The following is a 19,566-nucleotide window of genomic DNA, read 5'->3' as shown; positions in this document are numbered from 1 at the left end:
TCTTAGAGGGTATGTAGAACGAGCTGCCAGAGGAGGTATGTGTAGGAAGTAACTACAGATTAGTTTAGTTTAGTTTAGAGATACAGCTTGGTAACAGTCCCATCAGCCCACCGGGTCCGCACCGACCGGCGATCCCCGCACATTAACACTATCCTACACCCACTAGGGACAATTTTTACATTCACCAAGCCAATTAACCGACAAACCTGCACGTCTTTGGAGTGTGGGAGGAATCTGAAGAATTCGGAGAAAACCCACGCAGATCACGGGAGACCATACAATCTCCGTACAGACAGCACCGTAGTCAGGATCGAACCCGTGTCTCCGGCGCTGCGTTCACTGTAAGGCAGCGACTCTACCGCTGCGCCACCGTGACCGCCAGATCCTGGTTTATACCAAAGATAGACACAAAAAACTGGAGTAACTCATCGGGTCATGGAGAGTGCCTCCAGAAGAGGTTGTTGAGGCAGATTTGAGTAACAGCATTTAAACAGATACATGGATCGGAAAGCTAGTGTGGGATCTGGCCCATACATGGGCAGATGGGACTGTCTTAGACATGGTATCTTGGTGAGCAAGGATGAGTTGGGCCGAAGGGCTTTTTTCCGTGCTGTACAACTCTATGACTCTTCCTTGAACCCTCCAAAATTACATGCCTTCAACATCTATTCAGTTCTCTTCGGAAAACCTTGAACAACACCCAGAGTCGTACACTCTGCCACAGTTCTGCCAGCGCGTCTCCATAGCAACTAGGGGGAACAACACGCTGGATCGTGTGTATACAAACAAACGGGGAGCATACAGAGTGGTGCCCCGCCCCCACCTGGGTCTCTCGGATCACATCTCAATTATGCTGCTTCCTGCTCACCATCCTGTGCTCAAAGCCAGCAAGCCCACACAAAAAACCATCACTGAGTGGCCCAGTGATGCAGCCTCCATGATTCAAGACTGTTTTGGCCGCACAGATTGGCAGATCTTCACTGAAGCAACGACAGACAGTGGACAGGTGGACCTGGAAGAATATGCCTCATCTGTCACCAGCTTTATAAGCAAATGTATCGATGATGTTACCACCACCAAGAACATCACCACCCACCCCAACCAAAAACCCTGGCTGAATGGAGAAGTACAGTCTCTTCTGAAGGCACGGGACTCAGCATTCAGGCTGGGAGATGCATCAGCGCTGAGAGCAGCGAGGAGGAAGGTGGACGCTGGAATTAAGAGAACAAAAGCCAACTATGCTCTCAAAGTCCATGGTCATGTCTCCACCGATGACCCCCAGAGCATGTGGAAGGGCATCAAGGCCACCACAGAGCACAACAAAAGAGATGCTGCATGCCCCAGGGATTCATCTCTTCCTGATGCCCTGAACACTTTTTATGCTCGCTTTGAGTCTTCCAACGCCTCCAACACCTTCCACAGTTGCCTCCACTCCCACCAGGTGAGCTGCCTCTCAGGGTGACTGCTGAGGATGTGAGGAGGTCCCTGATGAGAGTCAACCCCGCAAAGCAGCAGGCCTGGATAACATCCCGGGACGGGTTCTGAGAGACTGCACTCACTAACTCACTGGGGTACTGACTGACATCTATAACACCAAGCTGTGGTGCCGACATGTCTCAAGACCGCCACCATCATCCCTGTGCCAAAAAGTGGTGTCAGGCTTGAGTGATTACCCCGATAATCACAAAATGCTTCGAAAGGCTGGTTAGGGTCCACATAAAAGACAGCATTAACATCAATGTGGACCCTCATCAGTACACCTACAGGAAGAACCGGTCTACATCTGATGCAATCTCATCCGTCATTCACTCAGCCCTCACTCATCTGGAGAACAGGAGTTCATCTGTCAGATTACTCTTGTTGGACTTTAGTTCTGCCTTCAATACCATCATTCCGCAGACTTTAGTCAACAAACTGCTGTTGCTTGGACTTAAACCATCCATATGCAACTGGGTATTTTCTGACCAACAGGCCACAGTCTGTTTAGATAGATGGATCCTTTATTGTCATTCAGACTTTTCGGTCTGAACGAGACGGCCCTCCACAGCATCAGCTCCGGGCAGCCGTCCCAGTTCCGGGTCCCGCAGTCTCCGTTCCAGGTCCCGCAGTCTCCACTCCGGGTCCCACAGTCTCCGCTCCGGGTCCCACAGTCTCCGCTCCGGGTCCCACAGTCTCCGCTCCAGGTCCCGCAGTCTCCGCTCCGGGCCGCTGCCCCAGCTCCGGGTCCCGCAGTCTCCGCTCCGGGTCCCGCAGTCTCCACTCCGGGCTCCGGGTCCCGCAGTCTCCGCTCCGGGCCGCCGCCCCAGCTCCGGGTCCCGCAGTCTCCGCTCCGGGTCGCCGCCCCAGCTCCGGGTCCCACAGTCTCCGCTCCGGGCCGCTGCCCCAGCTCCAGGTCCCGCAGTCTCCGCTCCGGGTCCCGCAGTATCCAGCTCCGGGTCCCGCAGTCTCCGCTCCAGGCCGCTGCCCCAGCTCCGGGTCCCGCAGTCTCCGCTCCGGGCCGCCGCCCCAGCTCCGGGTCCCACAGTCTCCGCTCCGGGCCGCTGCCCCAGCTCCGGGTCCCGCAGTCGCCGCTCCAGGTCCTGCAGTCTCCGCTCCAGGCCGCCGCCCCAGCTCCGGGTCCCGCAGTCTCAGCTCCGAGCCCCGCTGCATCAGCTCCAGGCCGCCGCCGAAAGCCAGAACGCCGCACCAGCAAGTCGGGCCACCGCTGCCTTAGCCCCGAAGACGGCCAGCCTCTCGTTGGTGAGTCCTGGCTGGCTCTGCCTCCGGAGCCTCGGGGTCGGTCGCAGGTTGGAGGCCGCCAGCTCCGCCATTAGGCCTCAGCGCAGACGGAGGCAGAGAAGGGGGATACGACACGAAAAAGTCGCATTCCCCCGAAAGGAAGAGACAGAGAACATGTTTCACCCCCTCTAACACAACCCAACAAACTAAAACTTAACCAAAACAAGACAAAAAAAATAAATCTATGGTGTTTGAATCTATGGTGCCTCATTCCTCCCCCCCCCTCCATTACCCTCAACTGGCTCCCCACAGGGATATGTCCTGAGCCCCCTGCTGTACACGCTTCTCACGTATAACTTCTCACTTATCAGCCAAACACCCGAACAGTCGTATTTGTGAAATTTGCTGATGACACAGCCGTGGTGGGATTAATCTCCCACAATGACGAGTGGGGCTACAGACAGGAGGTGGGAGAACTTGAAGTCTGGTGTAAAGCAACCAACCTCGACATCAACGTGGGGAAGACAAAGGAGGTGATTGTGGACTTCAGAAAAGGCATCTACATCGGAGAAGCTGTGGAGATGCTGTCCAGTTTTAAATATCTGGGGGCGCACATTTCTAACGACCTCACCTGGACCTGCAACACGGCTAGCATCATTAAAAAAGCCCACCAGCGTCTTTCCTTCTTGAGGAAGCTGAAGTGTGCTGGCCATCATTTTACAGGTGTGTGGTGGAGAGCATCCTCACATCGTGTATCACAGTGTGGTACGGAAACTGCTCTGCTGCTGACAGGAGGGTGTTGCAGAGGGTGGTGAAATCTGCCCAGAAGATCACAAATTACTGCCTCCCTGCCATTGAGGACATTTACATCAGCAGGTGCAAGAGAAGAGCCTCAAACATCATGAAGGACCTACCTACCCAGCAAATGGACTCTTTGCCTCCCTCCCCTCAGGGAGAAGGCTGTGCAGCATAAAGGCCAGGACAACAAGGCTTAAAGCCAGCTTCTTTCCCAAGGCCGTGAGACATTTAAACTCACTACCTCACTGACTGGACCGTCACTACCTCAGTGAACTGTCTGCTGCTACTGCTGCTGCTATGGACATTAATATGCTGCTGTCTTTTAACCATGCTGCTTTTTTGCTTTTTACTATTTATTTATAGGCTCATTATTGTTTAGATTTTATTGTGGAAGGTTTTTATATGTTAGAATTTATTGATGTCTTACTGCACTATGATGCTGCCCGGACCGAGTACAAATTTCATTCATGATTCATGTGGAAGCATGTTTTTCTTGAATGACAATAAATAAAATAAACAAAATTATCGTTCCACGTTGTAGCCATGTTGTGCACCATAGTCATGTCTGTGTCCTAGGCCCATTTCTTTCAACTGGCGCCCTCTGGTGTTAGAACAACTTCCTGTGAGAATAGTTTCAACCATATACTTTATCACATTATTTTGTGCACTTCTATTTAATTTTCTCTCTTTTTTTTGGTAACCAATTTCAAGATAACCAATTCCACTTAAAAAAATTCTAACCTTGCAGTTTACAGCCCTCATTTCAGAAACCATTCCAGTGAGTCTCTGTTGCAGCTGGGCAGCACAGTGGTCCAGCAGTGAAGCTGTTGCTTCACAGTGCCAGAGACCCAGCTTCGATCCTGATGCAAGGAGTTTGCACGTTCTCCCTGTGACTGCATGGGTTTTCTCTGGGTGATCTGGCTTCTATAAATTGCCCCTAATGTGTAGGAAGTAAAATTGGGATAACATAATACTAGTGTGTGGGGATCGCTGGTCGGTGCAGACTCGGTGGGCCGATGGGCATGTTTCCAAACTAAACTTTTCCGCAGATCTAGTATGGTGACTAAGAATTGAACAAAATGTAGAAACCAAGAACTGCAGATGCTGGTTAATACACAAAAGGACACAAAGTGGTGGCGTAACTCAGCGGGCCAGGCTGCATCTCTGGAGAACACGACTGTTTGAAGAAGGGTCCCGAGATGAAACGTCACCTATCCATGTTCTCCAGAGATGCTACCTGACCCACTGAGTTACTCCAGCACTCCGTGAAATGTCACCTATCCATGTTCTTCAGAGATACGGCCTGACCCACTGAGTTACTCCAGCACTCTGTGAAACGTCACCTATTCATGTTCTCCAGAGATGCTGCCTGACTTGCTGAGTTACTTCAGCACTCTGTGAAACGTCACCTCGTGTGTGGACGTGGCGTCGAAGGACGAGATGCCGAAGCCAAGAAGTGGAAACCAAATAACTGAATAGATAAAAAGCCGAAACGCCAAAATAACCAAAAGGGCACGTCGCCGAAAAGCCAAATAACAGACATGATGTCGCCGGGGTGGGGGGAACTTGTCAGCCATTGGTCCAGACCCCTGCGTCCATCACATCACTGGCCGGGGGAGACGGGAAGGTGGGGGTCATTTTCCCACACATTTTTCCAGGGCTGGAGGGTGACTGGGCACTCTGAACCCGAGCACCAAGGTGTAAGCAGCCGAAGGAGCGCATCTCTCTGGGACAGCCCCCACTCTCTTACCTAGTGTAAGGTAAAGTCCAAATAAAGATAGTCCGAGGGTCTCCAATGTGATATATAGTGGTTTAGCACTGCTCTCTAGTTGAAGTGGGGTGGTTCAGTTGCCTGATAACAGCTGGGAAGAAACTGTCCCTGAATCTGGAGGTGTGCATTTTCATACTTCTGTATGTCTTGCCTGATGGGAGGGGAGACATGGCAGTGACCAGGGTGAGACAGGTCCTTGATTATACTGGTGACCTTGCCGAGGCAGCGTGAAGTGGAGATGCAGTTGATGGAAGAGATGATGGTTTGTGTGATGGTCTAGGCTGCGTCCACAACTCTGCCATTTCTTGCGGTCTTGGATGGAGCAGTTCCCAAACCGTGCTGTGATGCATCCCGATAAAATGCCTCTGCAGCGCATCTGTAGCGGTTATTGGCTTTAGCCCATCCATGTGTCAGTCACCAGGTGACAAAGAGTACTGGGTGTTGGGCATTGTGGATGCTGACCTCCTGGTCTTTATGGGAAAAGGAGGGGGAACCCAAGGCCAGTGGAGATAGAACAGTTGCCCCTGCAGGAGAGACTGTTGGGGCAACTGCCAACAGAGTGGCACTAAAGTTAGTGCAAGAGTGCATACGAGATTCACAAGGATGTTGCCAGGACTCGACGGCCTGAGTTAGAGGGAGAGTTTGGGACATGAAAGGACCTTGGAGTGCAGTCGGATGAGGAGTGATAGAGGTGTATAAAATAGAGAGGAATAGATAATGTGAATGCAGAGAGTATTTTTACACAGGGTAGGGGAATCAAGAACTAGAGGGTATAGGTTTAAGGTGAGAGGGGTAATGGGAACTTGAGGAGCAACATTTTAAAGGTGTTGATCTATGGAATGAGCTGCCCAAGGAGGTAGTTGAGGCAGGTACTACAACACCATTTATCAAACATTTGAATAATCACATGGAGAGGTCATAAGGAATAGAATGAATTAGGCCATTCAGCCCATCAAGCCTACTCCACCATTCAATCATGGCTGATCTATGTCTCCCTCCTAACCGCATTATACTGCCTTCTCCCCATAGCCTCTAGCTATACTAATCAAGGAAAGGTTTAGGGGGATATGGGGCATGCCTGGTCAAATGGAACTAGCTTCGACAGGACATCTTGGTCGACATGGACAAGTTGGGCTGGAGGGCCTGCTGTGTGCCTCTATAACCCTTTAGACTTTAGAGATACAGCGCGGAAAAAGGCCCTTCGGCCCACCAAGTCCGCGCCGACCAGCGATCCCTGTACACCAGCGATCCCTACACCTACATACTAAAAAGGCATTTAAAATTTTACCTAAGGCATAAACATAGAAAATAGGTGCAGGAGTAGGCCATTCGGCCCTTCAAGCCTGCACCGCCATTCAATATGATCATGGCTGATCATCCAAATCAATATCCCATCCCTGCCTTCTCTCCATACCCCCTGATCCCTTTAGCCACAAGGGCCACATCTAATTCCCTCTTAAGTATAGCCAATGAACTGGCCTCAACTACCTCAAATTCCACAGATTCACCACTCTCTGTGTAAAAGGCATAGAAGGCAAATAACCTACGAACTCCCACGTCTTCAGAGAGTGGGAGGAAGCCGTAGCACCTGGAGAAAACCCACATGGTCATGGGGAGATCATACAAACTCTGTACAGACAGCACCTACAGTCAGGATCGAACCCGGTTTCTGGGACTGTAAGGCTGCAGTTCTACCGCTGCGCCACCGTGCCGCGCCAAATCCTCCTAACTACATCCCGTAGGGTCACATCCAAGTATAATGCATTACTGTGTGTAAACAATATACGCCACACCTTCAGTGGCGACAATAAACATTGCTTCACGTTGCTGCACAGAATTACAGACAATCAGTACCGTGAGCCAAACGCCAGGCCTCTGGTTTTGTACATCCAAGCAAATCAAATTACCATTATGAACAATAGGAATACAATTTTGTGATAAGTTTAGACTTTCAAAGAACGGCGGAATAGGTCATGAACTCATTTAGCATCTGTTTTTACATTTGAGTCATCAAATCATAAGACGCTGGAGCAGAATAAGGCCATTCGGCCCATCGAGTCTGCTCTGCCATATGATCATGGCTGATCTATTTTCCCCACTCAACCCCATTCTGCCTTCTCCCCCGTTACCTTTGATGATCTTACTAATCAAGAACCTATCAATCTATGCTTTAAAAATGACTTGGCCGGCACTGCCTTCTGTGACAATAAACTCCTTAGAGTTAAACAGACCCTTTAATTTGTTAAAAGGTTGCGATTTTAAAAAGTATTCTGGATATATTATTGGCAAGTATTGTCAAATGGAATGAATCTTTGGCACTAGAATGTAACTGCAGTATAATTTCTGTCTGCGCCACAAATGGATGTGGCCATGCGTCATATGGGTCTCGACCCGAAACATCACCCATTCCTTCTCTCCACAGATGCTGCTTGACCGGCTGAGTTACTCCACCACTTTGCGTCTATCTTCATAATACATCCGTTTGTCCTTTCCCTCTCCACACTTTCCCACATCCCAAACTCACCAACCCTGCATCCACATGCCAAATGCCTCCCAATTCTAGAGCCCAGTCCAGTCCTTCAACTAAAAACGACACAAAGTGCTGGGGTAACTCAGCAAGTCAGGTAACTTCTCTGGAGAACATGGATGGTTGACGTTTCGGGCCGGGACCCTTCTTCAGATGGATGCTGGTGGCAGATCCTGCAGTCTACAGCAGATTCCACAAAACTCACACTGGCTGCAATCCAGGAACTAATTTCAAAATCTCTAGACAGGCAGGACCTCTATCCCAGTACGAGCCAGAAGCTTCCTGGACCCCAGCATCAATTCTAATGTACGTAGAGTCTATGTCAGTCACCAAAGGAATAAAGTGCAGCACATTGACATATTTACAGATATATTTTCTAAAAAGGAATGTGTGAATGGCTTACGTTAGTCTGTTCTTTTCGAAGTTGTTTTATTAGCGTTAAGTTATCCTTGTCTTTATTTCTCTCCTCTCGTAATCTGTTCACCGCACTGTAGGACTGGTTTATGCAGGTCTTGATGGCCTTATCCCTACTTGTGTGAGCTTTCTTCAACTAAAGTAAACAAAGGAGAAAGGTTACAATTGCCGCCCTAGAACAACGACTTCTCTATTTGTCATCTATCGATTAAGTCAACACAGATGACAGAAAACGGACAGAGCTGCCACGCAATATTTTCACCCCAAGTAAACTTAAAGGAAACAAGTTTGTAAAAATAAAATTTGAGAATAAGCACGGTGGAGTTTTTGAAATTAGAACCTGGTTTTGAAATGCGTCCTGGCACATTAGATGCATCTTTGAACTTTATTTAATAATAATAATAATAATAATAATAATAATAATAATAATAATAATAATATATTTTATTGTCATTGCACATATTCAGTGCAATGAGATTTGGGTATGCAGCATCCATCCGATGTCATCTTAAATAACTAATAACATTTAGATTTAGATACCCCGAGAACATGGTTTGTAAAAATAACATTAAAACAGTAAAATAGTCAAAACAGACTAAAGTGCAGATGTGTCTGTGCGACGTGACCATCCAAGGGAGACAGTCCATGAGGGGTGGGGGCACTCAGCAGGGCCAGTTCAGAGCCGCTATAGCTCTGGGAATGAAGCTGTTCCTGAGTCTGGAGGTGCGGGCGTAGAAGGCCTTGTAACGTCTGTTGGAAGGAAGTACAAGTGCACAACCTTTTATCCGGAGTTCCGGAAACCGAAAAACTCCGAAAACCGGACATTTTTTCCAGGATGTCGTCTGCACACCAAAGCTCGCGTTTGGCGCCAAACTTGACCCGAAACGACCCACGGTCAACACAGGTCTGTACTACTGTAGCGGCTGTAGCGGCTGCACTTAAACATCTGTAAATCATAATAACTTAAATGTTAGTCAGTTAGTCATTGGAGGGCTTTTATGTGAGATTTGGGGGGGGGGGGGGGGGGGGTGAAGTGAATAAAATTTAGGGGATACCCCGAGAACATGGTTTGTAAAAATTAGTCCCCAGTACAGACTGGTCGCAGAGGCGGGGAGCGACCAATGCCTTACATGAGGGGTCGCCGTGCAGTAAGCAGGGCCGCAGCGCTGTGGCCGCCAATGAAGCTCCCCTGAGTCTGGGGCTGCGGGTGTGGCCTCCGGTCCGCGGAAGGAAGTACAGGTGCACAACTTTTATCCGACCCCGGCAAACTCAGACCCCTGGCCATGCGAGGCGCTCCAAATCCACCGCCGCCCGCGGCCGGACGCCCGCAGCCCCAGCTCCGCGAATGTTGGGAGACGGCGGCGTCGCATTGCACTGGGATACCAGCGGGGAGCGGGCAATGCCTTACCGGGTCGCCGTGCGGAAAGCTCCGGAGGGCTGTGGCCCCCCACTCCCAACATTCGCGGAGCTGGGACTGCGGGCGTCCGACTGCGGGCAGCGGTGGATTTGGAGCGCCGCGCAGCCAGGGGTAGAGTTGCCGGGGTCGGAGCTACAACCGGCGCCGCCCGCGGCCGGACGGAGCCCCTGGCTCCGCGATGTTGGGAGTCGCCGACCAGGTAGGGGACTAAGAATTAAAGTTTCCCCCTTCACCCCACCACCACCACATAAAATCCCTCCAAACTAACTGACTAACATTTATGCAATGATTTACAATGATTTACAATCTCCAGGGAGGAGGCAGCCGCTCCAGACTTTTCAAGCCGCCCGCGCTACCTTCCTAATCTACGCTAAAAATCTTCCATTCGGAAATCCGAAAATGTCCGAAATCCGACAAGTGTCTGGTCCCAAGGCTTTCGGATAAAAGGTTGTGCACCTGTAGTTCGAACAGTCCATTACAAGGGTGTGAGGAGTCTTTATGGATGCTGACGGCCTTCCTGAGGCACTGTGTGTGTGATAGATGCTCTCCAAGGCTGGTAGCAGTGTCCCAATAATCTTCTGCGCTCTGTGGACGACGCGCTGAAGAGCTCTCCTCTCCGCCTCCATGCAGCTGAGATACCACGCAGAGATGCTATTAGTATGCCCTCTGTCGTGCAGCGGTAGAAGGTTGTCAGCAGCTGTTGGGGCAGACCAGTCCTTTTCAATGTTCTCAGGAAGAACAGTCGTTGCTGTGCCTTTTTGACCAGCGCAGCGGTGTTGGTGGACCATGTGAGATCCTCTAAGATGTGAGTGCCCATAAACTTAAACCTGGACACTCTCTCCACAGTCAAACTTTATTGGACTTCAATGTTATATATTTGCACTAAATGTTGTATCTTTTATCTTTGCACTTGATTCTACTCAGGTACAGTCTTTCCTTTGACTGGATAGCATGCAAACAAAAGCTTTTCATTGTATCTCAGTACATTACAAAAATAAACAAACAAAATGTATTTATATTCTTTGACATGGGTTTTTTTGAAATTCTGTTCTTTGTTAAATCAATGGGATAGTTGGGTAAATTGTTTACACTCGGTGTAATAAGAATTATATTATATAGATAAATGAGATCTATCAAGGCCACACTTATTAAATAATAAAAAGCAACTACAATATAAACCGGGTGCAGCTTTTTTGTGTAACCTTTGATTCTCCAGCATCTGCAGTTCCCTCTTAAACACTAAATACAATATAAACCGAATGGTCTGTAAACAAATTTATGCTCATTTGTGATAGGAGCAGAATTAGGCCATTCAGCCCACAGAGTCTGCACCACCATTCAATCATGGCTGATCTACGTTTTCCTCTCAACCCCATTCTCCTGCCTTTTCCTCCATAACCCCCTGACACCCGTACCAATCAAGAATCTGTAGGAAAGAACTGCAGATGCTGGTTTAAATCGAAATGCTGGAGTAACTCAGTGGGTCAGGCAGCATCTCTGTAGAGAAGGAATGGGTGATGTTTCGGGTCGAGAAGAATCTGTCAATCTCTGCTTTGAAAATACCAAATGACTTGGATTCCACCACCGTCACCCATTCCTTCTATCTAGAGATGCTCCCTGTTCATCTGTGACACCAAAAAAAATCCTCATTCAGCTAAACCCATTTCACGCAAGATCTGCAGATGCAAAGAGTTTCCCCATAATTCCCTAAATGGATCCTTTTAGAATGAAGTTGAATGTAATTGTAGGAAGGTCAAACAAACAACATTTCGTATTGGGTCCCTTCTTCAGACCTGAATCATCGCCTGTCCATTCTCTCCATAGATGCTGCCTGACCCGCTGAGTTCCTCCAGCATCTGCAGTTTGTTGTGGCTCTATGTCCTACAGTATTTATGGCATTACTCAGCTGACAATGTAAAACCTATCTTACGCAGTTCACAGACTGAAGAAGGGTCCTGACGCGAAACGTCACCTATCCACGTTCTCCAGAGATGCTGCCTGACCCACTGAGTTACTCCAGCACTTTGTATTCTCTCCAAGATTCCAGCAACTGCAGTTCCTTTACGTCATCTCTTTACTTTACAGATTATTATTCAAGGATCTAACTTATATTCCAATTATATTTCATCATGATCCAGTTCATATTTTGTTACAGTACTTCTTAAGTAAAAAAAAAAATCAATATCATAAAGATTAGCAGACATTTACTAACGGATAAAATAAAAACATGCATTTTGCATTTCTGCATCTCTCCCCAGAACAACTCAGCGAGACATCTTGGATTATCCAAGAGAATGGATACTTGAAAGCAAAATCATATGTTTGTATTCCCGATGTTTATCCTGAGTTTCAGACAAACTCCAAACCTCAGCTGAAAACACAGATGCCACGGGTCAACTATTGTTTATTTTAAATCATTAACTAATGATAGTGATGTTTAAGAGACATGAACACGCACATGAGTAGAGGGATACAGTATCATGTAAAGGCAACTAGGATTAGTTTAATTTGGCATAATGTTGGCACAGACATTGTGAGCCTGTTCCTGTTCTGTACTATTTTATGCTCTAAACAGTTGGTTAAACAATCATGCAGAATCAAAATAGGCCCTTTGACCTAACGCTTCCATGTCAAGATTTTATTGGCATATGTCCTGCATGATGCAGCTCTATAAGACTTTGGTCAGGCCACATCTTACATTCAGTTCTGGTTGCTGCTTTATAGATGGATGCGCAGAAGAAGTTTGCGAGAATCATGCTTGGATTAGTGGTATTAGCTACAAGGTGAGTTTGGACAGACTTGGATTGCTTTCTCTGGAGCTTCAGAGACTGAGGAGAGACCTGGTAGAGGTTTATAAAATGATGAGAGGCATAGATAGGGTAGATAGAACCTTTTCCCCCCCAAGGTGGAAATATCAAAGACCAGAGGGCAAAGCTTTAAGATGAGAGGCAAAGTTGAAAGAAGATGTGCAGGGCAAGTTTTTTTGTTACACAGAGAGGTGGTTGCCAAGGGTGGAAGTGGAGGCAGAAAAAATAGTGATACTTGAGAGTTTAAGATGGAACTGCAGATGCTGGAAAATCGAAGGTAGACAAAAATGCTGGAGAAACTCAGCGGGTGAGGCAGCATCTATGGAGCGAGGGAAATAGGCAATGTTTCAGGTCGAATCCCTTCTTCAGACTGATGTGAGGGTGGGGTGGGAGCGGGAAGAAGAAAGGAAGAGGAGCCAGAGAGCTGAGGGAGAGTTGAGAAGGGGAGGAGAAAGTGGGGACTATCTGAAATTAGAGAAGTCAATGTTCATACCGCTGGGGTGCAAACTGCCCAAGCAAAATATGAGGTGCTGCTCCTTCAATTTACGCTGCTCCTCACTCTGGCCATAGAGGAGGTCCTGGACAGAAAGGTCGGATTCAGAATGGGAGGGGGAGTTGAAGTGCTGAGCCACCGGGAGATCAGGTTGGTTATTGCGAACCGAGCGGAGGTGTTGGGCGAAACGATCGCCAAGCCTACGCTTGGTATCACCGAAATAGAGCAGCTGCCATCTAGAGCAGCGGATGCAATAGATGAGGTTGGAGGAGGTGCAGATGAACCTCTGCCACACCTGGAAAGACTGCTTGGGTCCTTGAATGGAGTCAAGGGGGGAGGTAAAGCGACAAGTGTAGCATTTCTTGCAGTTGCAAGGGAAAGTGCCCGGAGAGAGGGTGGTTCGGTGGGAAGGGACAAATTGACCAGGGAGTTACGGAGGGAGGGGTCTCTGCGGAAAGCAGACAGGGGAGGAGATGGGAAGATGTGGCAAGTGGTGGGATCATGTTGGAGGTGGCGAAAATGTCGGAGGATTATTTGTTGTATGTGACGGCTGGTGGGGTGGAAGGTGAGGACAAGGGGGACTCTGCCCTTGTTACGAGTGGGGGGGATGGGGAGTGAGAGCAGAGTCACGGGGTATAGAAGAGACCTCGGTGATAGAGCCTCATCTTTAGTAGAAGAGAGGAACCCCCATTCCCTGAAGAATGAGGACATCTCCGATGCACTGGTGTGGAACACCTCAACCAGGGTGCAGATGCGGTGCAGACGGAGGAATTGGGAGTGGAGGATGGAGTCCTTACAGGAAACAGGATGGGAAGAAATGTGGTCCAGATAGCCATGTTTATAGTGGATGGCGGTCAGTAGTCTATCACCTGCGATGGAGATAGTGAGGTCAAGAGAGGGTTTTTTAAAGCCAGATCGATATGCATGGAATGGAGGGAGGCAGGGGTCACATGGCCTCATATTTCGCACGGACATTGTGGGCTGAAGGGCCTGTGCTCAGAGTTAGTGTTGAGAACTCCCGTGCTTTGGTAACCTGTTCTACGTTCGATGTTTAACACAGGAATGCGGGAGATTATAGATTATTGGGAAATATGTGGGAGACTGGGATTGAAAGCAATGTTTTAAACCGTTATGCACTTAATGGGCTGAATGGCTCTTTTTTCCAAAGAAATAACGACAGATCTAAAGAGGGATCTCGACCCGAATCTGATCGACTGAGTTCTTCCAGCACTTTCTGTTTTGCTCAAGATTCTAGCATTTGCAGTTCCTTGAATTAAACTTTACTCTATGCATCTTTTGTAAAACTGATCACACAGAAAATAAAACTCCACGACACGGGCAAAGCAAGACTTCAGTGTTACTTACAGAAAGGTAAAGCTCTTTGCACCTTGCACTTGCGTCAATCTTCCCAGCAAAGGATGCTGTGGGGAGACTGGTATTTAATTCATGGATTATCCTATCATCAATTTGTCGCATCAACCGCAATACTTCCTATACAGAAAAAAAATCCTGATTAATAGAGTTTCACACACTTATTTGAAGACCTGTGAGAATCCATCAGCCACAAAATATATAATTGCCTAATTAATACAACTATTCTGAAGTTTATGCAACACTTATTTGGTCCTATAATTTACCAAAGATATCATGTTCATAAGTCGAAGGAGCAGTATTAAACCATTCAGCACATCGAGTGTACTAACTTAGCGGGTCAGCCAACATCTCTGGAGAAAAGGAATAAATGACCATTCTTCAGACGTCCCGACCCGAAACTTCACCTATTCGTTTTCTCCAGAGACGCTGCCTGATCCTCTGAGTTACTCCAGCTTTTTGTGTATATCATCAATTTAAGCCAGCATCTGCAGTTCCTTCCTACACATCGAGTGTACTCTGCCATTCAATCATTGCTAATCTATTTTTCACTCTGAAACCCATTCTCCTGCTTTCTCCCCATATCCTTTGACACCCTTACTAATCAAGAACCTGTCGATCTCCGATTTAAAAATACCCAATGACTTGGCCTCCACTGCCGTCTGTGGCAATTAATTCCACAGATTCACCACCCTCTGTTTAAAGAAATTCCCTCATCTCCTTTCTAAAGGTGAGTACAAGGTCACAGGAAAGGTGCAAGATCATGAATGATATCAAAGATGAGAAATTAGAGTTATGCAGAGGCTAACAAAACTAGCTTTGTTTGTAGAGCATTCAGGAATCTTTGAAAAAGAGTCAGCTGAATGTTTGATAAAGTAAAAAAGGATACATTGTGTCAAGTGGATCAGCCTGGTTAAAGTAATCAAAGTATTCTCATTTAAGAAACAGAATGAAAAAGATACTTGAAAAAGATAACACTGCTTTGTTCTGGCCATGTAGCGGGGGACAGGACTAATTGGATAGGTCCAATGGAACCAAGGGAAGCATCACAAAATAGATGGAGAGTCATAGAGTCATACAGCTTGGAAACAGGCTCTTCAGCTCAACGTACCCATGCTTTTGCCAGAGCTTTTGCAAATAACTCACTTTATCTGAGGAAATATTTATTTCATTCTTGGTTTGGGACTATCCTGATAAATCAACATTTATTCTGGGAGAGGCCGTCCAATTAAATCAATACTTGACCCTAACATACACCCTCCTAGAGGAAGTCAGCGGGTGAGGCAGTAGTAGTCCATTCCCTCCACTGATGCTGCCTGACCCGCTGAGTTTCTCCAGCACTTGGGGTTTTGCTTAAGATTCCAGCATCTGCAGTTCCTTGCATCTCTATATACCTTCCATTTCCAACCAACCTCATTGCAGACAATAGACTTTTCCTCTGTAACTGTACCACTATAATGCTATATTCTGCACTCTGGTATGTTTCTCCTTGCACTACCTATTGTACTTGTGTATGGCTGGATTCATGTATAATATGATTTAATTCGACTGGATAGCATGCAAAGAAAATCACTTCTTGGCACATCAATATCAAACGTTAAAATAGTTGGCCAATAAAACATGTATAAAGTGCAAGCAGAAATGTTTTGCTAATTATTAATGACTAGAGGAAGGGGAAGAGTCATTAAGTCAGAGTGATATAGCATGGAAACAGGCACTTCAACCCAACTTGCCCACACCAGCTAACATGTCCCAGCTACACTAGTCCCACCTGCCTGCGCTTGGTCCATAGCCCTCCACTCCTGTCCTATCCATGTACCTAACTGTTTATTAAACGTTGGAATAGTCCCAGCCTCAACTACCTTCTCTGGCAGCTTGTTCCATACACCCACCACCTTTTGTGTGTAAAGGTTACCCCTCTGGTCCTAGATTCACCTACTCTGGGCAAGAGACCCTGTGCATCTAGAGTGTAAAGTATCAAAGTTTTCTGATGACGCTAAAATAGGCGGAAGGTTGCATTGTGATAAGAATATTTGGACTGTGTAACAAAATATATGATTGGATCGAGTGAGTCTGGAGAAAAGGAATGGTAATGTTTTGGGTTGAGACCTTTCTGCAGACCAAGTCAGGGAAGAGGGAGTCTAGGGTTAGCAGATGATGATAAGGAAATGTAGAATGGTTCATTGTTGGATGAAGGGAAGGTGACAACGAGGCATATAATCAGTAAAATTAATCAGAACTGTGACACTAGTCAGAGAATTACGGTGGGAGGGACGAGGAATAAGAGGGAAAGCCAGGGTTACTTGAAGTTAGAGAAATCAATTCTCATACCACTGTGTTGTAAACTACCAAGTGGTAAATGAAGTTGGGCTTGACAGCATTGATGTACAGAAGGATATTGCCATCCAAATTCATAACTCTTTGAATGTGGCAACACGTAGTTAAAGTTGTAAAGGGGGCATATGGTACGCTTACCTTCATTGGTCAAGGCATTGAACATAAGAGTCAGGAAACTACGAAGCAGATTTATGGGATTTTATTTTGGCCGCATTTGGTGTATTACATGCAGTTCTGGTCATCCCATCACAGGAAGTATGTGGAGGCTTTGTAAAGGGTGTAGAGAGGTTCACCAGATTATTATCAGGATTAGGGAGTATTAGGTGCAGGATTAGGGTAGTCTTAGGTACCAGCTGAAAAGGTTATTGGCTGCAACCTTCCCTCCATTGATGAACTGTACACTGCAAGGGCCAGGAAGCGAGCGGGCAAGATCATCTCTGACCCCTCTCACCCTGGCCACAAACTCTTTGAATCACTTCCGTCTGGAAGGCGACTCCGGATTGTCAAAGCTGCCACAGCCAGACATAAAAACAGTTTTTAACCACGAGTAGTTGCTTTACTCAACAGCCAAAAATCTGTTGCCTCCCTTTGATCTGGTATTTTGTTGGTTCACATGCTTGATCAATGGTGTTTTTATCATTAATGTTTTATTATTATTAATGTTTAGTGTTTTCTGAGTCATTCGTAACTGTCACTGTACGTCATGTTGTTACTTGTGGGCGGAGCACCAAGGCAAATTCCTCGTATGTGAATACTTGGCCAATAAACGTACTTACTTACTTAGCTACATGGAGAGATTGGATAGGCTTGGGTTGTTTTCTCTGGAATGTCAGAGATGGATGGGGCCAGCAACAACAATGATGGGTGAGGAGTGAGGAGAGGGAATAGGGGTTTAAACTACCACGCCCATGGTTATCGGCTGCAGGAAGCACCCCTGGGGAACAAAGGTGGATGGGCGTGGAGAGGGATGTGTCGTCCAAGGAAGGAAATGACTGGAGGCCTGCAGCAGCCTGGGACTTGCCTGGAACAAGCACCACATAAGAATCAGAGCATGGACTTTGAAAATAGTGCCAAAACACGGCACTTATAGGGTGATTTCACTAAAGGTCACTGGAGCGTAGATCCGCACCCACGTGACCAAAATTCTCAAGTGGAGGACACTCGAGGGTTCCGGTACATGTTAGTGGATGGGATAAAACGCAGTTAAAAACATAGAAGCACCCCTGGGGAACAAAGGGGATTGGCGTGGAGAGGGTATGTGTCGTCCAAGGTCCAATGACTGGAGGAGGGAACTGCAGCAAGCAGCTGGGGACTTTAAAGCCAAAATGGAATCAAGCACCACATAAGTAATCAGATGAAATTCATGGAAACTAATTGATATTTTGGACCTTTAAATATCCACGTGCGGCTGTTCACTTCCGCCGGTTTGGCACCTTCAGTTCCCTCCTGAATTTACCTTACTTGCTATCTTTTTTTTCCCCTGTAAATCTAGGTAGCTGTGCCTCACGGTCACCCCGACTGGCACAGTAAATTGCAGCTCACAACCTCGCCGTTTTCTATGTTTTTAACGGGTGGGAAAATGCGTTTTTTCCCATCCACTAACATGTACCGGAACCCTCGAGTGTCCTCCACTTGAGAATTTTGGTCACGTGGGTGCGGATCTACACTCCAGTGACCTTTAGTCAAATCACCCTATTGCATTCAGGCTCCGGAAACTATTTCTGTACGCTTGCTAATTGGAGATTGAGGGGTATGGCAATACTGTCTGTAAGATAAAGAATTTCACTGTGATAGCACGTTCCACATGTGACAATAAAAGATAGCATTGAACAAGGGTGGAGGTAGAAACATAGAAAATAGGTGCAGAAGTAGGCCAGTCCACCCTTCGAGCCAGCACCACCATTCAATATGATCATGGCTGATCATCCAAAATCAGTACCCCGTTTTGGCTTTTTCCCCATATCCCTTGATTCCTTTAGCCTTAAATCTAACTCTCTCTTGAAAACATCCAGTGAATTGGCCTCCACAGCCTTCTGTGGCAGAGAATTCCACAGATTCACAACTCTCTGGGTGAAAACGTTTTCCTCATCTCAGTCCTAAATGGCCTACCCCTTATTCTTAAACTGTGACCCCTGGTTCTGGGCTCCCCAAACATTTTTGCTTGCATCTAGCCAGTGAATTTGGCGATAGTGGTGTTTAAGAGTCTTTTACACGAGCACATGGATATGGGAGGAACAGAGGGACATGGATCATGTGCTGACAGATAGATCAGTTTAACTTGGCTTCATGTTGGGCGCGGATGTTGTGGGCCGAAGGGCATGTTCCTGTGCTGTTCTGTACGCACATGGCTGCATCACTGAACGAAGGGCAATGATCAGCCTGACCTGAAAGTCCGTGAACTCTGTAACTGATGCATGGTTATACTGGGGGTGGGGGCGCCCCACATGTCCTACCGCATCTGGGAAGCCCGGCTCCCCGAACAATCACCGTCTGTCTAATCGCGACAATAATCTAACACTAATTCAATGAGAACAATGGTCTAACGCTGGTGGCCAGAGCCGGCCGGCCGGCCGCCACCTCCCCCCGGCCCCCCTGAAGGACAGCGGCCGCCGGGGTTGGCATAGAGAGGAGGGGGCCGGGCAGCCGCCGTCCTTCAGTGCCTCTCTCCCCCTTCTCTCTCCAGCCGCCGCCGCCGCTCCGCTCCCTTCACCTCACCTGGAACTCGGAGAAGTCCTGGCAACTGGGCCACTCGCTGGGCGCCGCCATCTTCCTCCCCTCCCCTTCCCGCCCCGGCACCGCCTCGCCTCAAGCCCTGGGCCCGCCCTCACCCCCTCACCCTCATCCTCACCTCCACACGAACACACACACAGTCAAAGGTCCTAGAGATTGACTGAGTGAACAGTAATTAGAGAT

General features: G+C 47.6%; 1 protein-coding gene across 2 annotated transcripts; it reads right to left on the bottom strand.

Moving 5' to 3' along the window:
* Window positions 1-340: 340 nt before the first annotated feature.
* On the bottom strand, window positions 341-19,462 carry mix23 (mitochondrial matrix import factor 23). Of its 2 annotated transcripts, none has more exons than XM_055644270.1 (4): window positions 19,369-19,462; window positions 14,311-14,436; window positions 8,218-8,364; window positions 341-385 (listed from the first exon to the last, which is right to left on the bottom strand). In XM_055644270.1, the coding sequence occupies exons 1-4, from the start codon at window positions 19,417-19,419 to the stop codon at window positions 356-358; spliced, it is 354 nt and encodes a 117-aa protein (XP_055500245.1). In that variant the 5' UTR covers window positions 19,420-19,462; the 3' UTR covers window positions 341-355. The 2 variants fall into 2 exon arrangements, with proteins under 2 accessions (XP_055500245.1, XP_055500244.1); XM_055644269.1 differs by lacking the exon at window positions 341-385 and adding an exon at window positions 4,013-4,136.
* Window positions 19,463-19,566: the final 104 nt, after the last annotated feature.

The sequence above is a fragment of the Leucoraja erinacea genome, chromosome 13 (assembly GCF_028641065.1).
Source record: "Leucoraja erinacea ecotype New England chromosome 13, Leri_hhj_1, whole genome shotgun sequence".
Lineage (NCBI taxonomy): Eukaryota > Metazoa > Chordata > Chondrichthyes > Rajiformes > Rajidae > Leucoraja > Leucoraja erinaceus.
This window is presented reverse-complemented; position numbering and strand designations above follow the sequence as displayed.

Bases quoted from the DNA above. Each gene is read 5' to 3' on its own strand.
- mix23 (XM_055644269.1), bottom strand. From the start codon at position 19,419: ATGGCGGCGCCCAGCGAGTGGCCCAGTTGCCAGGACTTCTCCGAGTTC. The intron at 14,437-19,368 runs GTGAGGTGAAGG...TTTTCTGTATAG, and splicing joins AGGACTTCTCCGAGTTCCAG to GAAGTATTGCGGTTGATGCG. The intron at 4,137-8,217 runs GTAAGCCATTCA...CTATTCTCACAG, and splicing joins TTCGAAAAGAACAGACTAAC to GAAGTTGTTCTAACACCAGA.